The sequence below is a fragment of the Hemibagrus wyckioides genome, linkage group LG17, assembly GCF_019097595.1.
Source record: "Hemibagrus wyckioides isolate EC202008001 linkage group LG17, SWU_Hwy_1.0, whole genome shotgun sequence".
In the NCBI taxonomy this organism is placed as follows: Eukaryota; Metazoa; Chordata; class Actinopteri; order Siluriformes; family Bagridae; genus Hemibagrus; species Hemibagrus wyckioides.
In genome coordinates, this window is record NC_080726.1 from 22849397 (window position 1) to 22870471 (window position 21075).

Consider the following 21075-nt stretch of genomic DNA (forward strand, 5'->3'; position numbering starts at 1 on the left):
CACTCACACTCACCTGTCTGATCTCACCTGTTCCCTCTGATCACACTCACCTGTCTGACTCACCTGTCTGATCTCACTCACACTCACCTGTCTGATCTCACCTGTTCCCTCTGATCACACTCACCTGTCTGATCTCACTCACCTTTTCCCTCTCTGACCACACTCACCTGTCTGATCTCACTCACCTGTCTGATCTCACTCACACTCACCTGTCTGATCTCACCTGTTCCCTCTGATCACACTCACCTGTCTGACTCACCTGTCTGATCTCACTCACCTGTTCCCTCTCTGACCACACTCACCTGTCTGACTCACCTGTCTGATCTCACTCACCTTTTCCCTCTCTGACCACACTCACCTGTCTGATCTCACTCACCTGTCTGATCTCACTCACACTCACCTGTCTGATCTCACCTGTTCCCTCTGATCACACTCACCTGTCTGACTCACCTGTCTGATCTCACTCACCTGTTCCCTCTCTGACCACACTCACCTGTCTGATCTCACTCACCTTTTCCCTCTCTGACCACACTCATCTGTCTGACTCACCTGTCTGATCTCACTCACCTGTCTGATCTCACTCACCTGTCTGATCTCACTCACACTCACCTGTCTGATGTCAGCTGTTCCCTCTGATCTCACTCACCTGTCTGATCTCACTCACCTGTCTGATCTCACTCACCTGTTCCCTCTCTGACCACACTCACCTGTCTGACTCACCTGTCTGATCTCACTCACCTGTTCCCTCTCTGACCACACTCACCTGTCTGATCTCACTCACCTGTCTGATCTCACTCACACTCACCTGTCTGATCTCACCTGTTCCCTCTGATCACACTCACCTGTCTGACTCACCTGTCTGATCTCACTCACCTGTTCCCTCTCTGACCACACTCACCTGTCTGATCTCACTCACCTGTTCCCTCTCTGACCACACTCATCTGTCTGACTCACCTGTCTGATCTCACTCACCTGTCTGATCTCACTCACCTGTTCCCTCTCTGACCACACTCACCTGTCTGATCTTACTCACCTGTCTGATCTCACCTGTTCCCTCTGATCACACTCACCTGTCTGATCTCACTCACCTGTTCCCTCTCTGACCACACTCACCTGTCTGATCTTACTCACCTGTCTGATCTCACCTGTTCCCTCTGACCACACTCACCTGTCTGATCTCACTCACCTGTTCCCTCTCTGACCACACTCATCTGTCTGACTCACCTGTCTGATCTCACTCACCTGTCTGATCTCACTCACCTGTTCCCTCTCTGACCACACTCACCTGTCTGATCTTACTCACCTGTATGATCTCACCTGTTCCCTCTCTGATCACACTCACCTGTCTGATCTCACCTGTTCCCTCTCTGATCACACTCACCTGTCTGATCTCACCTGTTTCCTCTCTGATCACACTCACCTGTCTGATCTCACCTGTTCCCTCTCTGATCACACTCACCTGTCTGATCTCACCTGTTCCCTCTCTGATCACACTCACCTGTCTGATCTCACCTGTTCCCTCTCTGATCACACTCACCTGTCTGATCTCACCTGTTCCCTCTCTGATCACACTCACCTGTCTGATCTCACCTGTTCCCTCTCTGATCACACTCACCTGTCTGATCTCACTCACACTCACCTGTTCCCTCTCTGATCACACTCACCTGTCTGATCTCACTCACACTCACCTGTTCCCTCTCTGATCACACTCACCTGTCTGATCTCACCTGTTCCCTCTCTGATCACACTCACCTGTCTGATCTCACTCACACTCACCTGTCTAATCTCACTTACCTGTTCCCTTACATCCATAACACTGATCATCACTGTTATTTTGGCACTTTATAGCTTTTGTGGATCATAAAGCTGTAAATCATCCAATACAAAAGCTATTAAAGCTAAAAATCTTCTACTGTACTCACCTTTAACACTGAGTTGCAGTTCTCCAGAGAGACCCGGTGCTCCAGGAATGATGACGTTGCAGAGGTAACGGCCCGAGTCGGACTCCTGCGTGTCGTTGATGTAGATGGAGAGGTTGGTAGAGGGCATGGACGCAGCGAAACCAACACGTTTCCGGAATTCCGAACTTCCGATCCCGATCTCTCCTGAGGAATAGGAAATGATCTGCAATAGGAGTTAAACAGGACACAAGTCAGTAATTTACTGGGCAGAGAACCAGCGTATTATTTATACTGGGAATTTGACCAACTCAGTATCACCATTCAAGTGCTGACTGTATGGGTATAGTAGAAATAAGCACTATTCCTGATACTGTATGTGCTATAAGGGCATCCATACATAACTGATTGATGTGAGCTGCTCTGTATAAGAGTATCTGATGAATGTTTAAATGAAAATGAAACATCTATAAGCTTGAATTTCACATAGAACACATGCCTCACTGCTTACAATTACAACATTATAAGAACAACAGCCAATATGCTGAGTATCATCGCTTTATGTTGGGTTTTTATTGGTCCTTTTTTTAATTATTGCATTATACAATGTTGTCCCAATTTTTGTTCCTAATATCATTATTTGATATTTATAATTCATATCCGGAATTAAGAAGGTTAAAGTTATTGCGCATCATGCTCCATTGATACTACAGATAACATACTGCACATAATTCTATCACTTGTTCTAATTCAGTAACAAATCTACCTGCCCCATACCACCCAAACCCCCAGGATACCTGATGCCACCAGAGGGAGCCCTCGCCTTAACCGGGACAAGGGATGCTTCCTGGTTTTAGACTCTTTAAACCACGCTCACACCGATTTCTGAGCGAAGCATTGCATTTCCATAGAATACCGATCAGTTTCTTAGTTATTGCCATTGTGTGTACTGACCTCATTTGTTTCTGGACTGCATTTGTGTGTTTACTGACCTCTACCTGTTCTTTGACCTTGCCTTGAGGACATTTGGGTTTGTCTGCCTTGGATTTGTTCTAATACACACCGCACATGGATTCTACCCCTGCCTCTGACCCTGCGTTACAGATTTCTTTTCATTTCTTGTTTTTTTAAACGTAGTTCTTGAATAATGCACAGTGTGAGGTGGAGTAGGTCAGGTTTCATTTCACTGCAAGCTCTATACTGTATATGTAAATATATAATGTCCATTATTAATTAAAAGTGAATGTTCTGTGTAGAAACATTAGTTATCCTGATAATAGTTAAGCACAATGCTTTTAATCATGCATACGAAATGCAAACAGTCTGGACTTAGAAAATGAACTTTTACTCAACACTCTATGCTACGCGTGTTATGCAGATATAGCCATAATTTGCATCTTCTGTTAGACAGGTACTTTTTTTAGGAATATAACTATAATACACCGATCAGGCATAACATTGTGAGCAGTGAGAGGTGAAGTGAATAAGACTGATGATCTCCTCATCATGGCACCTGTTAGTGGGTGGGATATATTAGGCAGCTAGTGAACATTTTATCCTCAAAGTTGATGTGTTAGAAGCAGGAAAAATGGACACGTGTAAGGATTTGGGTGAGTTTGAGCGAGATTGTGATGGCGTGTATGCGTGGCTTACCTGGGGAACACATGCCACCAGGATGCACTATAGCAACAAGGCAAGCTGGTGGAGTCAGTGTCATGCTTTGGGCAATGTTCTGCTGGGAAACCTCGGGTCCTGCCATCCATGTGGATGTTACTTTGACACGTACCACCTACCTAAGCATTGCAGCAGACCATGTACACCCTTTCATGGAAACGGTATTCCTTGATGGCTGTGGCCTCTTTCAGCAGGATAATGCGCCGTGCCACAAAGCAAAAATGGTTCAGGAATGGTTTGATGACCACAACAACCAGTTTGAGGTGTTGACTTGACCTCCAAATTCCACAGACCTCAATTCAATCCAGCATCTGTGGGATGTGCTGGACAAACAAGTCCCATCCATGGAGGCCCCACCTCACAACTTACAGGACTTAAAGGATCTGCTGCTAACATCTTGGTGCCAGATACCACAGCACACCTTCAGGGATCTAGTGGAGTCCATGCTTCGACGGGTCAGGGCCATTTTGGAACCAACACAATATTAGGCAGGTGGTCATAATGTTATGCCTGTTCAGTGTATATTGTCTTAGGAAACAAATGTGATACAATTCCTACTAGGAAGAAAACATTTATGGGATTTGGGAGACAGTCTTATCCAGAGTGTCTTACATGTATACAACTGACGGTTAAGGGCCATGCTCAAGGGCCCAGCACCTTGGCATTCTGGGATTTGAACCTTCTGAGCAGAAATCCAACAGCTTTATCACTGAGCTACCACTTCTGGTTGTAAAGGCTAGCATCTACTAGTTTTTGTGTGAACAATACGTCATTGGACCTGTTCACCTATTCACCCGAGCGTACACTCTCAGTGTTTCAACACAACGAAGCAACTAAGAGTCATTTATATTAATTTTAAATGGGAAGCTAATTATTAATTATACCTGGCAGTGTTTGGATTATCATACGATTTAGTAGAATACTATTCTATTATTGCTTTGTGAACCAGTTCAACTGATTTAATTAATTGGATCTGTTCAGAAATCAGATGTCACTAGATTTGAGAGTGCAGGGTAAAATGAACAAGCCTTTATTCTTTCGCTTCTTTCACGTCTGAGAATGATTAATCGCTTCTACTAAATCTTCTAATGACGTCACACGGACCTATTTCCAAGCTTGGGAACATCTGGTCCCGGACCAAAAATACCCAAGTATTAGACGCTGCTGAACTAATGATCATGTGGAGAAATCAGTATACTTTGCTGCCAGCACTTGTCACTCACTTGTTTGGAGTCACTGGCCATGAAGTTCCAGATGACTGTATTTTTCTCGATGATGGACGTGGGCGTGTACCAGGCCTCCAGAACCACCATTTGGCCCTTGATTGCTTCCACATCTTTCTTAGGCATCTCGACTTTCTGGGAATCACCTACAATGGAGGCAAATTGGAGAATTTGTTAAAGCTCTAAATCTAATTCATGCACCTGAAATTAAACAATGTCTTTGAGTTAAATAAAGCATTTTGCCTGAATGAATACCATTAAATAAATCAGCTGAGTTGCCTTGCTTTTTTTTTTAATTGCTTTGTAGAAGAATTAGGTGATAGCGCTCATGTCAGAGTGCTGGCTTCTTGTTAGAGCCCAAACACCAAGGGTGTGAAGAGTCCTATTATAGCTGTTAGGATTTTAGAGGCTTTGTCCATATTCACACATGCAACAGAAGTGGTGGTCATCGTAGTCTGGCAAAAGTTTGGTCCTTGGGCTCAAAGAGTGCTCGCTGACATTCTTCTGCATTGTGGGCATCAGCACCAATTAATATTTTTTTAAAGCAGCTTTAATTTTGTTGCATATCCCTTTGCAAGTTGGGGTCAGAGTGCAGGTCTAGTCTAATCTAGTCTACAAGTCCTGTCCTTCTTATTAGTCTATTATTATTATCATTATTAAGTTTATTATTTCTTGTTACTCTATTCTAGCCTAGAGGTCTAGACTTTCTAGTTAGTGTAGTCTAAAAATCTAGTCTGTCATGTCAAATCTAGTTTAGTCTTTCTTATTAGTCTAGTCTAGTCTAGGAGGTCTAGTCTTTCTTGTTGCCAGAAATACCTTTCATCCTGCTTGTACAAAGTCTAAAATGTGATCAACAATTATAATTCCATCAGAATCCATCATTCAACCACTTAATATTGAGATACCAAGCTAACAATGATCACAAACAGATGAATGGATGGATGGATGGATGGATGGATGGATGGATGGATGGACGAATGGATGGATAGATGGTTGGACGGATGGATGGATGGACTGATATATGAATGAATGGATGAATAGATGTATGGATGGATCGATGGACAGACAAATAAATAGATGGATGGATGGAGGAATGGATAGATAGATAGATAGATAGATAGATAGATAGATAGATAGATAGATAGATAGATAGATAGATTCATGGATGGATGGAAGCATGGATGGATGGATGGATGGATGGATGGATGGATGGATGGATTGATGGATGGACGGATAGACAGATGGATAGATGGATGCATGGGTGAATGGATGGATAGATAGATGGACCGATGGATGGACGGATGGATGGATGAATGAATGGATGGAAGAATGGGTGGATGAATGGATGGATGAATGGATAGATAAATGGATGGATATATGTATGGGTGAATGGATGGATAGATGGATGGATAGATGTATGTATGGATGGATGGACAGACTGATAGATGTATGGGTGGATGGATGGACTGACGGACGGATGGACGGACGGGTGGACCGACAGATGGACGGATGGATAGATGTATGAATAAATAGATGGATGGCCAACCCAATTTCCATACTTTCAATAATGTACATAACATCAGAGAATTATGAAGGAACGATAAATTTTCGCATGAAGCAAAACTACAGCCCTGATTTTCAGACTTAGTTTCACCTTCCACTCTGCTCCTCAGAAGAAAACACTATTAAAGACAATCCTGCATCAAACAGACCATGAAATTGTAAGAACATTTGGAACTACTCTGCTCTAAATCTTTCCACCACACACCTTCAGGAAGCAAATCAATAAATGAAGAGAACACACAGAAGAGCTGACTTACAGAGATTATATTCTCCCAGGCTAGACAGTTCAAGATGGATCATCTGATCCCAGCAGCTACTATCGTCCAGATCAGCCAGCTTGGTAGTACGTCCAAGCAAACAGAACCAGCTCTGATGGACTGAACTGCACTGCATTCGCTTTCTCTACTCAAACTAAGCAGCTGGAAGAATTAGAGCAGAGCTGTTATATATCAGAACGCTGGCATCATCCTTTAATCTTTAAGTGTAAAGTCTGTGATTTCTTGTTCATTGGGACAAGCTGCTGACCTCATACTGATTCGTTTTTCTATTTTGGTAAGAAAATCGGTCTTATCTTTCGCTCTAATCCCTGAACAATCTGCTGGCTCAATTTTCCAAGCCTGAACAAGTACAGCTGAGGTTAATGATGATGATGACATGATCGCTTTGTCTTCATTCACGGTTTCCGTGAAGACTTAACTCACGCACTGAATATAAACTAAACAGGATAAGAACAAGTCATAGTTGTAAAAGTTTTATAAAACAGTGTTTTAAAATTTTAGCAGAGTCAAGTCGACACATTTCATTTGGGGAAATCGCAATAATTTGGAACATTTGAGATATGAGGAAGAAACCTTGAGAGGAACCAGACCAAATGGAAGCCGTCCTCATCTGGAGACTGTGATTATAAATCATTTCACTTTTATAACTGTGTACTCTATGAGCACATCCCACAGACGCTCGACTGGACTGGGGAATTTGGATCAAACCATTCCTGAAGCATTTTTGCTTTGTGGCACGGTGCATTATCCTGCTGAAAGAGGACACAGCCATCAGGGAATACTGTTTCCATTAAAGGGTGTACATGGTCTGTAACAATGCTTAGGTAGGTGGTACGTGTCAAAGGAACATCCACGTGGATGGCAGGACTCCCAGCAGTACATTGCTTAAAGCATGACACTGCCGCCGCCAGCTTGCCTTCTTCCCATAGTGCATCCTGGTGCCATGTGTTTCCCAGGTAAGCGAAGCACACACACCCGGTCATCCATGTGATGAAAAAGAAAACGTGATTCATCAGACCAGGCCACCTTCTTCCATTGCTCCGTGGTCCAGTGATCCAGTGTTCTAGCCATCACAATTTGGCCCTTGGTCAAACTCGCTCAAATCCTTACGCTTGTCCATTTCTCCTGCTTCTAACACATCAACTTTGAGGACAAAATTTTGACTTGCTGCCTAATATATCCCACCCACTAACAGGTGCCATGATGAGGAGATCATCAGTCTTATTCACTTCACCTCTCACTGATCACAATGTTACACCTGATCGTTGTATATATTTATATATACTGTATATCTCCAAATATCTTTAACGTAGTGACTAATTTTATTTATGTTTTCTTCTTCTTACAGGTAACTTACAAAATTAAAGTTCATTAACAGTCTGGTTTTTGAGCAAAAACACAACTCCAACATTCATTTTTTGGCAAGAGCAGATAACTCCACATTTCATCTTTCAGAGTTAAACAAAACCAGGTAATTGCTTTGTAATTGCATTTAAGTGTAATATTTAACATCATGTAACTAAAAACAAGTAGTCTATGTAAAGAGCAGTAAAAATAGACCATTAATAGGCAATATTAAACATTCTAGATGACAGAAAGCAGCAATCCAAAGTTTATCACAATGTACACTGCAGGCATGATATCCGTGTATGACCACACAGTGGCATCGTGTTTAGTTTTATCGGTGGTTGAATAAAACACTCGGCTCTTCCTTGTAATCTCCTCAGCTGACAGTGTAGATGCCTGACAAACTTCGTTGTTGTGATTCCACGCAATACAGGGAGCTTTTCCCTCACCACTGTAACCTGCTGCTTTAGCAATGTTCTGTGAAAAGGTTTCAGCTTTTATTTTCCTTTTACGCCATGAAGAAGATATCACAGGTTCATCAAGTCCGTCAAAATTATCCATACTCAATCACTTAGTCCGGTTCGATGGAACTCCTCTCAGCAAGTGCGCCTTTTTGAAAGTGACCAGCAGCCTGGTCAGCTGACCTGAATACTGTCCGCTGAATCGCTTTCTTTCGCTGAATCGCTTTCTTTTCGCTTCAAAAAGGTTTCGCTTTTTTTGAATCTTTCTTTCTTTCTCTCTCTCTCTCTCTCTCTCTCTATTGGTAAGGGCTCAAGGTGCAGAAGATGCCGGAAATGTGAGCTGGAGGATTTTTCTGAAGAACAGCGTGCAGTTTATCTGCTCAGGATGAACAAGAGACTCAGGAAAGACTCACACAGGACATAACAATGGTCATTAATCCTCCAGGGAACAACACACAGTGTTAGGAATCAAGCGTGTGTGAACTTTTGAACTGGATCATTTGTGTATTATTGGTTCTTATGGACTGTCGCTGTGTAAGAGCTTATTCAGAGCAGAAATAAATCAATCAAAAACAACATGCAATTTCTATGATCCCGCTAATTTTTAATGATTAACAGTGTTTTCAGATTCTGCATGATGTATGTAAACACATCACCTCACCTCCACACGCCATATGGGACTCAACACTTATTAAGCATTCCTGGAAATCTATTAACCATCACCATGACAACCAGAATAAAAAACTGAAAATCAAAGAACAAAATTAATCTCACAATCTGAATAAACTTCATTACTGATTATGCATCAGTGTTAGAATTATCTGGCTTCATTAAAAAAATTTAAAAAATCAGCTCTGTTTTGACACGAACGAGTGCTGCACAGATCCTACAGCCACACCACAGAACCTAAACCATCCCATAATATTAACAACATCATATAATATTCACAAACACACACAACTCATTTACACACACATATACACACACAGACACACACATACACAAACACACCTCATTTACACACACACACATACACACATATACACACACATACACAAACACACAACTCATTTACAAACACACACATACACACACAACTCATTTACACACACATATACACACATATACACACACATACACAAACACACAACTCATTTACAAACACACACATACACACACAACTCATTTACACACACATATACACACATATACACACACATACACAAACACACAACTCATTTACAAACACACACATACACACACAACTCATTTACACACACATATACACACATACACACACATACACAAACACACAACTCATTTACAAACACACACATACACACACAGCTCATTTACACACACATATACACACAACTCATTTACAAACACACACATACACACACAACTCATTTACACACACATATACACACAACTCATTTACAAACACACACATACACACACAACTCATTTACACACACATATACACACATATACACACACATACACACAACTCATTTACAAACACACACATACACACACAACTCATTTACACACACATATACACATATACACACAACTCATTTACAAACACACACATACACACACAACTCATTTACACACACATATACACACATACACACACATACACAAACACACACATACACACACAACTCATTTACACACACATATACACACATACACACACATACACACAACTCATTTACACACACATATACACACATACACACACATACACACACAACTCATTTACACACACATATACACACACATACACACACATACACACAACTCATTTACACACACATATACACACATATACACACAACTCATTTACAAACACACACATACACACACAACTCATTTACACACACATATACACACACATATACACACAACTCATTTACACACACATATACACACATACACACACATACACAAACACACAACTCATTTACACACACATATACACACATACACACACATACACAAACACACAACTCATTTACAAACACATATACACACATATACACACACATACACACAACTCATTTACAAACACACACATACACACACAACTCATTTACACACACATATACACACATATACACACACATACACACAACTCATTTACAAACACACACATACACACACAACTCATTTACACACACATATACACACACATACACACAACTCATTTACAAACACACATATACACACACAACTCATTTACACACACATATACACACACATATACACACATATACACAAATACACAACTCATTTACAAACACACACATACACACACAACTCATTTACACACACATACACACAAATACACACAACTCATTTACAAACACACACATACACACACAACTCATTTACACACACATATACACACATATACACACAAATACACACAAATACACACAACTCATTTACACACACACACACAAACACACAACTCATTTACACACACATATACACACATACACACACATACACACACACACACAACTCATTTACAAACACACACATACACACACACACACAACTCATTTACACACACATATACACACATACACACACACACAAACACACAACTCATTTACAAACACACACACATACACACACAACTCATTTACACACACATATACACACATACACACACAACTCATTTACACACACATATACACACATATACACACAACTCATTTACAAACACACACATACACACACAACTCATTTACACACACATATACACACAACTCATTTACAAACACACACATACACACACAACTCATTTACACACACATATACACACATATACACACAACTCATTTACAAACACACACATACACACACAACTCATTTACACACACATATACACACATACACACACATACACAAACACACACATACACACACAACTCATTTACACACACATATACACACACATACACACACATACACACAACTCATTTACAAACACACACATACACACACAACTCATTTACACACACATATACACACATATACACACAACTCATTTACAAACACACACATACACACACAACTCATTTACACACACATATACACACATATACACACAACTCATTTACAAACACACACACACACACAACTCATTTACACACACATATACACACACATACACACACATACACACAACTCATTTACAAACACACACATACACACACAACTCATTTACACACACATATACACACAACTCATTTACAAACACACACATACACACACAACTCATTTACACACACATATACACACACATATACACACAACTCATTTACACACACATATACACACATACACACACATACACAAACACACAACTCATTTAGAAACACACACATACACACACAACTCATTTACACACACATATACACACATATACACACACATACACAAACACACAACTCATTTACAAACACATATACACACATATACACACACATACACACAACTCATTTACAAACACACACATACACACACAACTCATTTACACACACATATACACACATATACACACACATACACACAACTCATTTACAAACACACACATACACACACAACTCATTTACACACACATATACACACATATACACACACACAAACACACAACTCATTTACAAACACACACACATACACACACAACTCATTTACACACACATATACACACATACACACACAACTCATTTACACACACATATACACACATATACACACAACTCATTTACAAACACACACATACACACACAGCTCATTTACACACACATATACACACAACTCATTTACAAACACACACACACACACACAACTCATTTACACACACATATACACACATATACACACAACTCATTTACAAACACACACATACACACACAACTCATTTACACACACATATACACACACATACACACACATACAAATACACAACTCATTTACAAACACACATACACACAACTCATTTACACACACATACACACATACACACACATACACAAACACACACATACACACACAACTCATTTACACACACATATACACACAAATACACACAACTCATTTACAAACACACACATACACACACAACTCATTTACACACACATATACACACATACACACACATACACAAATACACAACTCATTTACAAACACACACATACACACACAACTCATTTACACACACATATACACACACATACACACACATACACACAACTCATTTACAAACACACACATACACACACAACTCATTTACACACACATATACACACAACTCATTTACAAACACACACATACACACACAACTCATTTACACACACATATACACACACATATACACACAACTCATTTACACACACATATACACACATACACACACATACACAAACACACAACTCATTTAGAAACACACACATACACACACAACTCATTTACACACACATATACACACATATACACACACATACACAAACACACAACTCATTTACAAACACATATACACACATATACACACACATACACACAACTCATTTACAAACACACACATACACACACAACTCATTTACACACACATATACACACATATACACACACATACACACAACTCATTTACAAACACACACATACACACACAACTCATTTACACACACATATACACACATATACACACACATACACACACAACTCATTTACACACACATATACACACAAATACACACAACTCATTTACAAACACACACATACACACACAACTCATTTACACACACATATACACACATATACACACACATACACAAATACACAACTCATTTACAAACACACACATACACACACAACTCATTTACACACACATATACACACATACACACACATACACAAATACACAACTCATTTACAAACACACATACACACAACTCATTTACACACACATATACACACATATACACACAACTCATTTACAAACACACACATACACACACAACTCATTTACACACACATATACACACATATACACACACATACACAAATACACAACTCATTTACAAACACACACATACACACACAACTCATTTACACACACATATACACACACATACACACAACTCATTTACAAACACACACATACACACACAACTCATTTACACACACATATACACACATATACACACACATACACAAATACACAACTCATTTACAAACACACACATACACACACAACTCATTTACACACACATATACACACATACACACACATACACACATACACACAACTCATTTACAAACACACACATACACACACAACTCATTTACACACACATATACACACATACACACACATACACAAATACACAACTCATTTACAAACACACATACACACAACTCATTTACACACACACACATACACACACAACTCATTTACACACACATATACACACATATACACACACATACACAAATACACAACTCATTTACAAACACACACATACACACACAACTCATTTACACACACATATACACACACATACACACACACAAATACACAACTCATTTACAAACACACATACACACAACTCATTTACACACACATATACACACATATACACACATATACACACACATACACAAACACACAACTCATTTACAAACACATATACACACATATACACACACATACACACAACTCATTTACAAACACACACATACACACACAACTCATTTACACACACATATACACACATATACACACACATACACACAACTCATTTACAAACACACACATACACACACAACTCATTTACACACACATATACACACATATACACACACATACACACACAACTCATTTACACACACATATACACACACATACACACAACTCATTTACAAACACACATATACACACACAACTCATTTACACACACATATACACACACATACACAAATACACAACTCATTTACAAACACACACATACACACACAACTCATTTACACACACATATACACGCATACACACACATACACACAACTCATTTACAAACACACACATACACACACAACTCATTTACACACACATATACACACACATACACAAATACACAACTCATTTACAAACACACACATACACACACAACTCATTTACACACACATATACACACATACACACACATACACAAATACACAACTCATTTACAAACACACATACACACAACTCATTTACACACACATATACACACAAATACACACAACTCATTTACAAACACACACATACACACACAACTCATTTACACACACATATACACACATACACACACATACACAAATACACAACTCATTTATAAACACACACATACACACACAACTCATTTACACACACATATACACACATACACACACATACACAAATACACAACTCATTTACAAACACACATACACACAACTCATTTACACACACATATACACACATACACACACATACACAAACACACAACTCATTTACAAACACACACATACACACACACACAACTCATTTACACACACACACACAAACACACAACTCATTTACACACACATATACACACATACACACACATACACACACACACACAACTCATTTACAAACACACACATACACACACACACACACACAACTCATTTACACACACATATACACACATACACACACACACAAACACACAACTCATTTACAAACACACACATACACACACAACTCATTTACACACACATATACACACATACACACACAACTCATTTACACACACATATACACACACAACTCATTTACACACACATATACACACATATACACACACATACACAAATACACAACTCATTTACAAACACACACATACACACACAACTCATTTACACACACATATACACACACATACACACACATACACAAATACACAACTCATTTACAAACACACATATACACACATACACACACATACACAAACACACAACTCATTTACAAACACACACATACACACACACACACAACTCATTTACACACACACACACAAACACACAACTCATTTACACACACATATACACACATACACACACATACACAAACACACAACTCATTTACAAACACACACATACACACACACACACAACTCATTTACACACACACACACAAACACACAACTCATTTACACACACATATACACACATACACACACATACACACACACACACAACTCATTTACAAACACACACATACACACACATACACACACAACTCATTTACACACACATATACACACATACACACACACACAAACACAACTCATTTACAAACACACACACATACACACACAACTCATTTACACACACATATACACACATACACACACAACTCATTTACACACACATATACACACATATACACACACATACACAAATACACAACTCATTTACACACACATATACACACAACTCATTTACACACACACACACAAACACACAACTCATTTACACACACATATACACACATACACACACATACACACACACACACAACTCATTTACAAACACACACATACACACACACATATACACACAACTCATTTATACACACATATACACACATACACACACATACACAAATACACAACTCATTTACAAACACACATACACACAACTCATTTACACACACATATACACACATACACACAACTCATTTACACACACACACACACACAACTCATTTACACACACATATACACACATACACACACATACACACACACACACAACTCATTTACAAACACACACATACACACACACATATACACACAACTCATTTACACACACATACACACACATACACACAACTCATTTACACACACATATACACACATACACACACATACACAAATACACAACTCATTTACAAACACACATACACACATACACACAACTCATTTACACACACATATACACATATACACACAACTCATTTACACACACATATACACACATACACACAACTCATTTACACACACATATACACACAACTCATTTACACACACATATACACACATACACACAACTCATTTACACACACATATACACACATACACACAACTCATTTACACACACATATACACACATACACACAACTCATTTACACACACATATACACACATGAACGAAAAGCAGAAAGATGGTGCTGTACATTTTAATTATTTAAATTGTTATTACAATCACTACACCTTACATGGTTTCTTTCTTTCTCTCTCTCTCTCTCTCTCTCTCTCTCTCCCTACCGCACTCCCCCCTAATATGTATCATGTCCCTATAACATCTGCTGTCACATCTGTGTTACGTTTAATACATCAAGCTGAATCTGACCTAATCCGTGGGTCCAGCTCCATCTGTATTGCTGCTAACAGAGACATGGAGAAGGACAAGAAGGAGTGTGACGTGTTACAGCTCCCGTAACGCATTAAAAACAGCATTTACTCTTATTCAACAATACGTCGAGTAAAGACTCCACAGTTGACGTGTTTAATACAGGTTCATACTTAATGGTGTTCCTCATCAGTCAGAGCACGGAGAGGTCAAGTAAACATCATTGATTTTCTTGTTACAGTGGCACATGTCAAGGGGTAGGATATATGAAAAGGAGACTTCCATAATATTATGCAGGTGGTTACAGCTGACCATCAAGCAATCAACCTAATTCAGAGGGAAAAAATAAACAGAGAAAGCAGCCGATGGACAACATTACTGTTTAAAATCACATTTTCTAAAAACTCAGATAGGTAAAGGGCTGCATTTAGAGTCGTCAGCCCAGTGAGGGCAGCAGCATGCTGTATGGCTTTTTGGTCACTGGGGTGTTCTGTAGAGGGAGAAATCCATTAACCTCTAGATACTAGAGGCTAGAGGCACTTTTACATGTACAAATTGATGCCAGATGAGCCAATTGACCATGCAGACAGCTAAATGAGCCAGACAGACAGACAGACAGACAGACAGACAGACAGACAGACAGACAGACAGATAGATAGATAGATAGATAGATAGATAGATAGATAGATAGATAGATAGATAGATAGATAAAAAAGATAAATAGATAGATGGACGGATAAGAAAGATATAGATAGACAGACAGACAGACAGACAGACAGACAGACAGACAGACTGCAGATCTTGTGGAGTGTTCCCGGTCTGCAGTGGTCAGTACCTATCAAAAGTATCCTTTATAAGTCCTGTAAGTATCCTTTAAGTTACAGGAATTAAAGGATCTGCTGCTAGCATCTTGGTGTCAGACACTGTACCACAGCACACCTTCAGGGATCTAGTGGAGTCCATGCCTCGACGGATCAGGGCAGTTTTGGCAGCAAAAAGGGGACAGACAATATTAGGCAGGTGGTCATAATGTTATGGCTGATCAGTGTATGAATCCCGTGAGGGAAATTCTTGAACGTTCCGTACACTGACCAAGTGGACACACTTCTGCAAGCCAAACATATGATTGCCTGAGAAATACAAAAAGAGGAAGAATTGCATTGTTCTGCTCAGAACAATTTCAGTCAGTCTGCATTATCTGTAAAAACTGCAGTGGAACACTCTTCCTGGAGCTATTAGAGAACCGAACACATCCGGCTGTTTTAGAACTCACTTAAAGATTCATTCATACTCAGTCCATTCATCACTGGAACCTTACTGACCTCAGTCAAATATCCCACACTCTCCGTTATTAGCTGCTATTTGTCTCTGTCCTGTTATTGTCAGTTTGCCCTTATCTACATGCATGTTGCTCACACTGAGTTCCATGGATTTTTATGTTCAATACTGGGCTGTGTGTTACATGTTTCACTGAGTGTATTAATTGATTTTTACCCCCACTTTCGTTTGCATGTTTTAATATACACTGATCAGGTGTATCATAACATTATGACCACCTGCTTAATATTGTGTTGGTCTCCCTTTTGCTGCATGGACTCCACTAGATCCTTGAAGTTGTGCTGTGGTATCTGGCACCAAGATGCTAGCAGCAGATCCTCCATGGACCCTACCTTGCAACTTACAGGACTTAAAGGATACATTTGATAGATACTGACCACTGAGGACTGGGAACACCCCACAAGAGCGAGCTATCTATCTATCTATCTATCTATCTATCTGTCTATCTGTCTATCTATCTATCTATCTATCTATCTATCTATCTATCTATCTGTCTATCTATCTATCTATCTATCTATCTATCTATCTATCTATCTATCTATCTATCTATCTATCTATCTATCTATATCTAATATGGAGTTGTCCCGCCCTTTGCAGCTATAACAGCTTCAACTCTTCTGGGAAGGCTTTCCACAAGGTTTAGGAGTGTGTTTATGGGAATTTTTGACCATTCCTCTAGAAGCACATTTGTGAGGTCAAGCACTGATGTTGGACGAGAAAGCCAGTCTCACAGTCTCCGCTCTAATTCATCCCAAAGGTGTTCTATGGGGTTGAGGCCAGTCAAGTTCCTCCACACCAAACTTGCTCATCCATGTCTTTATGCTTTGTGCACTGGGGTACAGTCATGTTGGAACAGGAAGGGGTCATCCCCAAACTGTTGCCACAAAGTTGGGAGCACAAATTCAGTATAACCGCACTGTATATTTTTTAGCCTTCATGTTAAATTCACAGTCATACTGAAGACTTCCCTCACTATTAGTCCTGATGTGTTTGTGAACATGTCGCTGGAACGGCAATCATGTGCTCAGTCCACACTATGTATGAAATGACCGCAAGCTTCATTTGTTAGCAATAACTCTGAAGCCCAAATGTACAGCCATGTCAATGAAACACAGAGGAAGGGGACAGCTGAAATGATACGCAGGGTAAAAGCGTGACAAAAATGTATGTTTCATCCAGAAGGTTGTGAGTTTGAATCCCAGGTCCACCAAGCTGGCACTGCTGACAACCTGAACAAGGCCCTTAACCCTCAATTGGATATAAAATGAGACAAATTGAAAGTCACTCTGGATAAGGGTGTCTGCTAAATGCCAGAAGTGTAAATGTAATTAAAACACACCTGTGTGAAGTCATACTTTTTCAGTACTAGATTTCAGTGTTAAGCGCTGCATAAAAACTCATGGCTAATTCTCAGGGCTTTTACTACAAATGCCTGGATGAAAGTCTTGCGAGACAAAAAACATCAACAGGAGTCCACTCTCATTAACCAGAGCCCCTTCGTCTTCTAAAATAATCTCCTCCCTCACTTGTCTCCAGCTCACCAGGGTCTTAGAGATAAAGCATTAGGAGAGACAATCGGCCTTGCTCGGAGCTAGCCCTTAAAATAACCGCTAATCTTCTGTGAGCGAAAGTGGCGGCAACACATCAGAAAGCACTTTCGGAGCCACCGGAGCGCCCTGGGACTCACTGGACTCACGGAGCGTTAACTCCCTAACTCATTTCAGACTCAATAGGCTCCATTGTTCGCGTAACCGACTGTATTAATAATCTCTCTGCTCTTGAAGAGTAATAGATAAGAGGGTCAGAGAGTATGTGATTTGTTTCCAGGGATTGTAGGTTAACGTTAAGCTATTGGCCAGATGGTGCTCTGATTAAAACCAAAAAAAAAAAAAAACACTAAGAGGAGGCTGCTTTAAACAGGATTACATTAACGTACATTAGCTTTCTTCCCATGACGATCTCAAGTGATTTCTCAGAACGTCCAAATCCCCTCCTTTTAAGCTTTCAGGGCATTTATATTGACTCTTCATGCACTCTTTCCCTCTCTCTCTCCTTTCACGCAACTCAAATCAATAATAATAATGAATCGTTGTGAACCATTTCATCAACATCACCCCACGCTACCATCAACCATCCTCTCTGACGCTGAGGCTATGATGTCAGGTAAAAACGTGCCATCAATCAGTCGCTCCATTATTTCACGATTGTAGAAATGAACGCAAAATGTTCCAAGGAGCTTGCAATTTTCCAAAATGAGCACAGATTTGGGTCAAGACGTGCATTGAGCCAAAACACTCTTCTATTCACGTGTGACACGAGAAGAGCTATCAAAGAAGGTCATTACATACTGTAGGTGTCTTCACTGTTTTGTTTTTTTATCCTAGCGCTTGTCCCGCCCAATGGCAGGGGCCACTGTTTTTAGCGGATCATTTGATCCATGTGATTTGGCACAGGTTTTACGCAGGATGCCTTTCCAGTCACAACCCTCCCATTTTTATCCGGGCTTGGGACCAGCACTGAGAGTTAACTCTTCAGTGGCTGGGTTGGCGCCCTGCCCGGGAAGCAAACCTGGGCCAAGGCAATGAGAGCGCGGGAGCCTCCAGGAGGCCCAGGTGTCTTCACTGATAGGAGTTTAAAAGAAGAATCCTGTGCTTGCGAAAATAATAAAATTTTATAAGGCAAAATAAACCTCTGCAAAATCCGGGAGAACTGATCAATGCCTTAGTGATAAATAATTGTTAGCATTGAGTTAAACAAAATCATCATTTTCATAAAACCTTTAGAAATTTAGCCTCATTTTGTATTTTTTTAAATTGCTTATAGCATAGTTTTCAGGGATTATTCCATAAATCCA

General features: G+C 39.7%; 1 protein-coding gene across 2 annotated transcripts in view; it reads right to left on the bottom strand.

The window, feature by feature from the left end:
• esamb (endothelial cell adhesion molecule b) overlaps window positions 1-21075 on the bottom strand; it is a 44905-nt gene that overhangs the window by 6219 nt on the left and 17611 nt on the right. For both annotated transcript variants that reach the window (XM_058412912.1, XM_058412913.1), the window contains exons 2-3: window positions 4796-4941; window positions 1923-2124 (exon numbers count right to left, since the gene is read on the bottom strand). In XM_058412912.1, the coding sequence (XP_058268895.1) occupies window positions 1923-2124; window positions 4796-4941 (348 nt within the window). The remainder of the gene's footprint in view (window positions 1-1922; window positions 2125-4795; window positions 4942-21075) is intronic.